We start from the raw sequence: 9,769 nt of genomic DNA, 5'->3' as shown, positions 1-9,769 counted from the left end.
CAGGGGGTCTTGTAGTTTTATTCTTGATATGGAAAGAAAATCGTTTTAAACTTTCTCTAAGCAATTTAGCAAAAGTGTAAGTTTGTCAGTGTTGAGGTGTGCACTTCCTATTTTTTTACATCCGTATAGGTATGATGGTGGCAGCCGGATGAGCGCCCCCAAGCGCACAGTTTATGTATTAGACACAAGTCATGCAAGTGTGGCCTCATTTTATAGCCAACGGAGTAGATAATGCTTTCAAATTCACTGTCTTCTTTTTCCTTGGACCTGGTAAATTATTTGTTCACCTTGAATGATACTGATCATTGGGCCTGTTTTGATATCTAATTTCCTTTAAAAAAGGGTATCACGGCCATTTTGAATTTCAAATATTTATACTTTACTTTATTGTTCAACAACACACTCAATGAGTGTTGTAAGGCAAAAGTTACACAACTCAACTGAAAGATGCAGACTTCAACAAACCTGATGAAGCTGCTGCTGGGGGAGGAACTAAAGTACAAGAAATAAATTTGACAAGAGGTAGTTTATCTTTGTGAGCAAAGACATACATGAACTTTTCTCGGTCATTCAAATCAAGAAAACCAGAATTATACAAAATTGTGGATGAAAATAAAATATCTCGATGAGTTGTATATTTTATGTCTACACCACCAAAATTTGCCCAGTGACGCCAGGTTTTTGTTTTTGACTATGAAAGAGAATAGTTTAACCCTTTGAGTGCCAAAGTCGATTTTTGTTGTCTTTATACAATTAAACGCCAACAATTTCTTTCAGATCTAGATAATTTTTTTCTGATTTTTCTCAAAATTTTGGTCAAGATGTGTAGCCCATGAACATGTTTGTCTATTTGGTCCAAAATCACGGAAAAAAATTGTCCTGTCATTTTCGGGGGGAAAATGACAGTGCTCAAAGGGTTAACCTTTCCTCGAGGAAAATAGGAGCATAACTATGAAACTCGATGATTCGAGGTGCGCACGAGCCCTTATATTTCCTTCGTGTTTTTATGCTCCGTTACCGTATAAAGGGTGGCAAGGTCTGACTTCTTTTACTTAGGGTTTCTTTTGAGTTACTTGAGTATAGTTTATAGTCTGTAACACATAATACGACTATGTGTGTTGTATGTGGTATATGATCTTCATACCTTCCAGCTCCATGTTTATCACATTCTGCCAGAACAAATGCAGTCATTGGCAAATCGCAAGTCTGCCTTTTGCCAATTGTAAAACAACGCTTTTGTCAAGTCATCTCCGCACTTGTTTTATTTCTTAGGAATTTTCAAAAGTTAATATTTATCCATGAAACAAATCACGTATACACATGTCCACTACCATCGTGAACATTCATGGCAACATAACTGTAAATAAGCAAAGCATTTTCCCAAAAAATAAACGAAAGAATTAGACTTTCAAAGGAAGTGAGAATTAATATAATTCAGGGGCATCTTTTACCTTTAAGTCTCTCTGGGCGCGAAAAATTGAGCCTAAAAAAATATCGACGCTACTCCTCAACTTATCAATAAAAAACAAAGTATTCGTCAATAGGGACAAAATAGCACTGAAATAGCCTCGCTGTCGGCAGAAGTTTTCGTTCTATGTAGTTCGCCCTCTTGAGATCACCGCTGTAAGTATCTTTGTCTTTTTCTCCAGTGGCTAACGTCTTTGTCCGTCCATTCGTTTTTAGTGAGTTGGGAATCATGCTATTTCGTGGGGATCGGGAGTTTAAAATTTGACGAGTACGAAATGAGAACTGATGATAGAAGATTCGAGTAACTTTGCAACACTGAAATGTCGAAAACTATCACACGAAAGAGATTTGAGTCATATCATTGTACCTTCTCTGTGAACGAAGTTTCGCGAGTTTTACTAGTACTGATACGATGTTCGGTTCAATTATTCAACTACACCATGAAGATTGGTCTATACGGGGAAAGCTATAGTTAATGTGGCATTCCCCTTCTGAAAAACGACTCAATTGCGCAGTATCATCAGCAACTTAGAAAAAACATGAACTTTTATGTGCTGGCTTCGACCACCTTAATCTGTAGAAGGCATATAAAGGAGTACAATAAATACTGTTACTTCCACTGGTACAAGTATTTTGCAACCGGGGTGAATTCCCTGGTACTGGCATACTCAGGTATATCGATCAGCGAAGAGAGCACTCATAAATGATTATGTATCTGTGTATGCGCCTGCTTTTGCCTTCATTAAGCTTATATCTTAGCCGGTATAGGCCTTATAAAGTCGGGAACTTTTGTATTTAAAATCTCATCGTGAAAGAGGGTGAGAACCACAGTCGTCTTTTGAAAATCACATCTATAGCAGGCACTATCACCTTACATCTACAAATATGGGTATGGAACACTTATCTATCGAGCTGGAAAGTCACAGAAAGTGTAAGCGTTACATCTTTAAGTTTTTTATGAACGACGAAGCAATCGACATAAACGCATGACATTCAGGGAACCCACTGTCCCCAATACAGAATTCTAGTTACACTGTTACAGTTACATAAATTATTACCTGTCTTGTTCCTCGCAAATGTATAAGAGGGAGTTCAGTTGTCTGATACAATATTGCTCCAAAGTTTACTGAACAGTTGAAAGGAAGTATAAGTTCCTTATTTCGGTTCTCAAATCCTGCCGCTGCCTCTGTACCTTATCAGAAAGTCACATAGAACAAGTGCACTACTGGAACAGTAGGATGACTGAAGGATGATAAGAAAGAAATATATCCCACACTATATTGTTTCGTTTTTGATTAGGAGTAGATTGTATGTTCTTTCATTCTTTCTATGCCTCGAATATTCCTAATGAACTCATATTTGTTAACTTATGCAAATGTCACGAATAAGTTCCAGTCGTGTGTACACTCCGTGCCTTTCATGACTGCAACTAGTGAATTCAGAGAGAACCCGATATACAACCCGATATACCAAACAAACGTAGGTCGCGTGATTCTCTACTCGTTTGCATAATCATCATTGAGATCTCATAAGTCTTCATTATCTGCATTTTTTTTCCCGAAAGAGAACAGACAATAATCAATTGTACTTTGCCCTCCCTATACCCAACCGTATAATTAGAGTGAAAGCAACGTGCCCCGAACATCAACGAAATGATGGCACTTCAAGTATTTCTTGTCTGCTGCGATCTACATTTCAGAGCATTCATTTCGAGTGATGCATATCCTACAAGAAATCAGAACTTCGATTTAGTATTATCACCAGTAATTTTCGTATAAACAACATCTGCCAGATATATGAAACTCATAGTCTCGACATTCAGTGGTTTCCCAAGCAAAGAAATGCCCCTTGAAAAAACAAAGATGCCTGCGGCAAATATATCCATCATAGACAGTATATCATGCACATGGTACATCAGATTCTCCTCGACCCAATTATGCATAGATCAGGCCTGTCTGGCTATACATTGTACATACATAGAGGCTACAACATCTTACATCTTACATCTCAAGTGAAAAACTTACAGTTACATCTGGAACACATTACCGTTCACCAAAATATAAACAGACTATCGATAAACAGCACGTGTATTCACTTCATCAAAGACTGTTGTCTGAAGTTGATCCGGAGCGACATTTAGAAATATTTTAACGATTAGTTCCTACTGGTAAAAGAGTTACGGTATACCTGTTAATTCGTCATTTTGAAGCAATACACCTATCAACACAATGTTATGGGTGCATTTGAAGAAATCCGGGCACTCCCCTCCACAAAAACGCATTGACATTTTCTATAGGTATATCTTCGGATAAGCCATATAATGTCGTGACATTACAGCAAAATGTATTCAAAATAAGGCTTTCATTGAAATTCCAGCCTTTATAGGCTCTGATGATGCTGGTACTTTCAACATAAAGCACAGACTTGTTGCACCTGTTGTGCTACCTGAACATCATGTTTGATGGATTTGGGCTCAGGTTATTCTCTGGATGTTGACCTATCTGTGTGTAGTTTTGTAAAAAGGTTTTTTTTTCATAGTATAACGTCTTACATTTTATGTTATTTGTAAACTGAACAATTAAAGTTTCCGCCATAATCGACGATTGGCAAAAATGAGGGCTAATTACATGTAATTATGGTACCCATTTGTTTCTCTCGATGATATGTGCATGCTAAAATGTTTAACATTTAGAACCCCTTTGTGAACTATTCGCAAGTTATTTCACTTTGTGTCGCCCTTGCGTGCTACTCGCTGTTGTAACACGATTATTCTTTCATGTAAAATATATTCCTCATTGTATGCTTTTCTAATCATTTATCTTTTCCGAAATGAAATCTCACAAATGCTTTACTTTTTCGCTTTTATTTTCATGGTACAATCATTTGACACGGACGGACTCGTTTACTCGTTCCCAGAGTGATTCACACTTTGCATAAACTACACTGATGTCGTCATCTGGTCATGGAAAGGCAATTACCGACGTTCCACGCGTGTTAGACTGCCACTGTTCGTGCTTATTGCTTGCATTCTCTCACGCAGTAGTCTCCCACCTCCCTGTTTTTAAAATAGTTTGCACCAAGTGCTTTTCTATTATCTAGTTGATTTGCATGACAATAATAATGTCAAATGATTGTAAAGCATGAAATTCCAGAGTTTTACACCAATCAATTACGAGCTGTTGGTCACGTGGTGCAACCGTTGTCGTCCATGTTTAGCTGGCCGTTCGATTTTCGCGATTTGGGAACCGTGTATAATTCAACATCGCTGGTCTGAGAACGCGAAAGGAAGGCGATTACCACTCTATAATGGTACAGCCAAATCGCCGGTTTTATGAAGACGTTATCACGGCTTGGCTAAAGGTTCAATACGTGTCTGACAGTTAGGAAAACCCAATGTTGACACAACCTGCACAGATGTTTTGAGTCGGTAAGCAGGTAAGCAAAAGTTGTTGTCGACCTGCCAGTGGTGTGTCGCAAGGATAATGACGTAAGTAGTATTGCCAAGATTCGGAGGAAATTCGAAAATTCGCTTGGATAGGTTCAACGTAGTGGGTTTATTTCTACTGGTATGTAACGAACGGAATGTAATCGTCGACGCCTGTGTGAATGAGAATTTGAAACGTCGCACTCTACTCGTGTAACTCGGGTGTAGGTGAACACACCGCACCGTCATGTCGTACTCTAACAAGAGTGATATTGATTGATCGATTGGCCAAACTACACTTTCGCATGAAAGATGCATCAAACTAGGAGAAAGAAGAAACGGCCAATCATGGCAAACTTAAAGACAGTTGAAGTCGCCAGGGGACGGAACGGGTATGGGTTCACCCTGTCGGGTCAGTCACCCTGTATTCTGAGCTGTATTATGGGCGGAAGCCCTGCCGAACTGGCGGGTCTAAAGGCAGGCGATTATGTGATGGCCGTCAACGGGGAAAACGTCGCCAAGCTTTCGCACGAGCAAGTGGTGAAACTTATCGGAGTGTCGACCGCAGTGCTGCGACTGACAATAGCCGAAAAACAACGGCGTGACCACAGCGATTCCTCGGATGACGATTTCGTCGTCAACAGGCCCAGGCCGAGATCTCACCCGAGAATGAAAACCAGAACGCCTCCCACACCGACGAACGATTACCAGAGTCAGAATGCGAGTCGAGTTGACAAAGTCGTTGAGGACCTGTTCCGGGGAACTCTATTCGGAACTGCAGTGTCTACAGATGCTGTCGAGGAGATTGACGAGGACGAGGAGAACGAGAAAAGTGACAAGGATTCAAGGCTGGCTCCGGGACACCTCAGTCCCTACAACAAGTCAGGTAAATTTGAGGTCTTCTTGAAGAAACCCCATAAGTTGTATGACCGCAAAGTGTGGACTGGGAAGGGGTTCGATGATGAAATGGGAGCCAAAGCTAAAAAGAACAAACCAAAATACTCAGAGAGACACCAAGTTGCAAAGCAGCAGATGCAGTTTATGTATCAGCAGCAGCAGCAACACCAGCAACACCTGCAGCAACAACACCTGCAGCAACAACACCTGCAACAGCAACACATGCAACAGCAACACTTGCAACAGCAGCACTTTCAACAGCAGTATGACCCTGGTCGTTTCATGTCTACCCCAGACCCAGCCTTGATACACAGACCGTTGTCGCCTTTGGAGGTTTCAAGCATCCTTTACCCATCACTGCAACCCCATGTTAGTGCTGCTATACCTCTTGACATTGAGCACGAACTTGATGAGGATGACCTGTATTTAAGTGTTGTTGTTGGATACTTGGGATCAATAGAAATTCCAGCGGAAGCCAACCTCCAAACTGCCAGTTTGCAAGCCATCCGTGGATGTGTCAGGAGGCTGAGGATTGAACAGCGGATCCACACGCTTGTGTTGATGGAGATCACCATCAGGGATGTAAGACTAGTTACCTCAAACGGTGCCATCGTTGTAGTTTACCCTGCTGAAAAGTTGGCGTTTACGGGAGTTTGCCCCGACGATAAGCGCTTTTTTGGCCTTGTAACTATGCATGGACTTGAAGACGCTCATGAGATGGGTGCTCTTGACAAGGAGAATTTCGGAAGTTCTTGTCATGTATTCATGGTAGACCCTGAAATCTGTGCTCACAATGTTCATGCAAAGAAAGCTGCCAAGTTTGGAATCCAGTGCGCCGTGGATCCGGAAACCAACGGATGTCGAGAGTTTCCGCGGTCGGCCAAACCGATTCTACGGACACTGGCAAAATTATACCAGGATCGGCACAACGGTCTGTACGTCAACGAATTACAGCGTGCTCAGGTATACATGAGCGGTGACTATCCGCTTGATGCAAGACGAAGCAATAGCAACAGCAGTAACAGTGACAGTGGGATAGGATATTGCCGAGATTCGGAGGGTATGAATGGATCGGGCTCTGGTGATCGCATAGTTGTTGATAATCCCAAAAGTATGCATGGATCCTATGATGGACAGGGTACTCCAACTCCCAACAGACTGTTAGTAAAAGCTGATGTGATGCACAATTCATTTGATGTTCCATATCCCTCGTCCATGAAACAGCATTTGTCCGCAGAGGTCCTACATAAAAATGTGACTTCAGTCGATATGGCATCCCGACTTTCACCTCGCGTACGAACCCATCCTCAGGAGTTAGATCGGCCAGTATCAAGGCTAAGTATGAATGTTTATTCAGATTCTGTAGATTCCAATGATGCACAGGAATCTTTGAATAGAGCACAGCATGTATCTGAAAATGAATACAGTGATGAACCAAAAACCATGGCCAGGGCACCCACAGGATTACCCCCAACTGGAATTCACAGACATTCCATGTATGCCAAAGTGGATAATACTGGCAGCAAAAAGGATGCAGCTGAGAGGGAAACCCAGGGTGTTAGCGCCAGAAGAATATCGGATGGTAGAATATTACTGAAGAATCAGGTAAGAAATAACATTTTCTGAACGAATACATTATATTTAGACAGGCGATTGTTCAGTGATGGGTCAAAAAATGCTATGTCGTCAGTTGACAGTTTCCAGTGAAGGTTCTTGCCCTACATCGGGTACACAGCGTACGTGCTGTTTTCACTCTCCCACATTCTGATTTGGATGCTGCAGGTCAGAGGTCAAATATCCCCAGGTAGTAATTTGTATGCAGGTGATGCGCTGCATTCATGTCGACATAATTGTGATGAGATCTGCCTGATAAAGTTAATTTCAACTTATGCATGACAATGGAGGAAAAGAAAAAGGTTTTGAAAGCGAGACTTTGGACAAATTCATTGAAAAAGCAGAAGTTTTTAGATCGATGTAGCTCAGCATGGTAATGGCGCCCAAGTCGGTATCCATTACCAGAGCTTAAAAGTGTAATCCATCCATCCTAGGGGCAGTTGCTGTAAGACTGTGTAAAATAACTACACACTGAAAATGTCTTTGCCTAAGGGAATGTAGATCTGTTTCCGAAAAGGTAGGCATCAAAACTCCTGTGTGAATGGTAGAACTATCAACATTCGCCTTCAAATATGCGTTATTTACTTCCTCAGTAAGATCTGCAAGAATCTGTCTCTTGATTTTAACTGAAAATTAATAAAGTTGCTGGAGTGTCTGGCAAGTTTGTAATCACTGTGTTTGCGAAGAGAGAAGTCTGTGAATGGTTCACTTCATGTACGGCGTACACAAACTCACCTTGACACACTTTTAACACCTGTTTCCATGTCACTAGCTGAAAAACAGGCTGCTATCTTAATTAGGGGGTCTGGCTTGACATGACAGGGACGGAGAAATCTAAATTGAATCCTGGTTTGCTCTGAAGTGGTACGATAGTGCTATTGTTGATGTTATAATGTGTTGATTATTCTTGGTTGTGAAGTGGAAAGCAAGGAGTCTTTTATTTGTTTGCTGAATCAACATACATTTTCCAAGCGTGACATCGCTGGTACTTATAGTGCAGCATTTACAAGTTTATATAGTCTGTTCAAAATATTTCCTGTAAATAAAAATGTCTTTGTTCTCTTTTTTGTTGAGTAAACTTCAAATTTTAAGCGTATTTTGGAAAAGTATCTATTTTGTATTATTTTTCTTAACTGAGTTTGCATATGGGATGAACTCCATCAAAGATACATTGTGACAAATTTAACAATGCGAGAGGTGAACGGCTTGGGAGAGAGTTGTATGGTGCTTTCAGAATTTGTTGAAGGGATGAGCCAAGATGCATGTTCAGACAGACTTACTTGGTCCTCATCCAATACTTCAGAGCAATCCATCATGTGGTCAGTCAAAGGAAAGAAATCAATAAGGTAGTTTTATGGATGTCCTACCTCCACCAAGATTCTATTTTCTAATTTAGCATGAGTGACTTTTGAGGTCAATTTATGCTGTGACAGGTTTTGTTTGAGGTCAGGAAGGAGGGTTGTCTTGGTCCTGCTGATGAAAATTATGGCTATTCTTTCGGGGCAGTCGTTGTTGTAAAGTTTGGGTTTTTGGGTTGATGACTCCCCGATTGTGTGGAAAGCACCTGGCGCATACTTGAGTGCGCAATCTAGCGTAGTGAAGACGCTGTCGACAACTGCTCAAGTGGCCAGCAAAGAACAACCTTTCCTCTGCACTGGCGGGTTTCGAAACAAAGACGAATTTGTATCGCGTTGCCATCAATACAGAATGTGTTTCACACTAAAGTCGACTTTGAGGATGTACCAAGTGCAGAAAATGGTAAGTTTCATGGCCGCTCGAATCAAGTGTGTCACGTCAGTGCTGTCATTTTTATTATGCGCTCAAATTGGCCTTGGATCGTCTTCTCATCAAGTAGTTCTCCAATTTTCTGACAGACACCCATTTCCCAACCCACTGTGTGTCTCAGGGATTTTGATAAAGGTTTTATGTGTAAGCACAGTTGATGTCTCTCACCAGAACAAAGCGATTGGCAGTCGTAAAAAATGCAAATCGAAGTCCTGTTTTATGTGCGTCTGCTGTATAGCTGTGAATTGTGACAGCGCTATGTCATCTCGCTGAAACAATTAAATACTCACAGTTTGTTCGTCTCAAGAAATGTATGAAGTAAACATTTCACTTTTGTTAAACCAAAATTGACTTGTGTTAACGGCATGTACAGGTAAATGGGAATGTTTTCACTATGATTTGACTAAATTATGAATATTCGTAGCAGTGTATTGTTTGTAGTACCATTTGTGTACATAGCCATTTGTAATGCAAAACTTTTCAATTTCGTCAAATTTTAAATTATTCATGGTTGCCATTTATACCATCACACATAATTTGATAGTACAAGTGTCACAGAGCGATGGCAGTGTTTGAATGCCC

At 40.8% G+C, this 9,769-nt stretch overlaps 1 protein-coding gene across 2 annotated transcripts in view; it reads left to right on the top strand.

Moving 5' to 3' along the window:
- The first annotated feature begins 4,647 nt into the window (after positions 1-4,647).
- The window catches only part of LOC139120144 (regulator of G-protein signaling 12-like), a 435,920-nt gene continuing 430,798 nt past the window's right edge, over positions 4,648-9,769 (top strand). For both annotated transcript variants that reach the window (XM_070684297.1, XM_070684298.1), the window contains exon 1: positions 4,648-7,393. In XM_070684297.1, coding sequence (XP_070540398.1) covers positions 5,204-7,393 — 2,190 coding nt within the window. In that variant the 5' untranslated portion in view covers positions 4,648-5,203. The remainder of the gene's footprint in view (positions 7,394-9,769) is intronic.

This window comes from Ptychodera flava, chromosome 20, assembly GCF_041260155.1.
Source record: "Ptychodera flava strain L36383 chromosome 20, AS_Pfla_20210202, whole genome shotgun sequence".
NCBI lineage: Eukaryota > Metazoa > Hemichordata > Enteropneusta > Ptychoderidae > Ptychodera > Ptychodera flava.
Note: the sequence above shows the minus strand (reverse complement) of the source record. Positions and strands in the feature narration are given on the sequence as shown.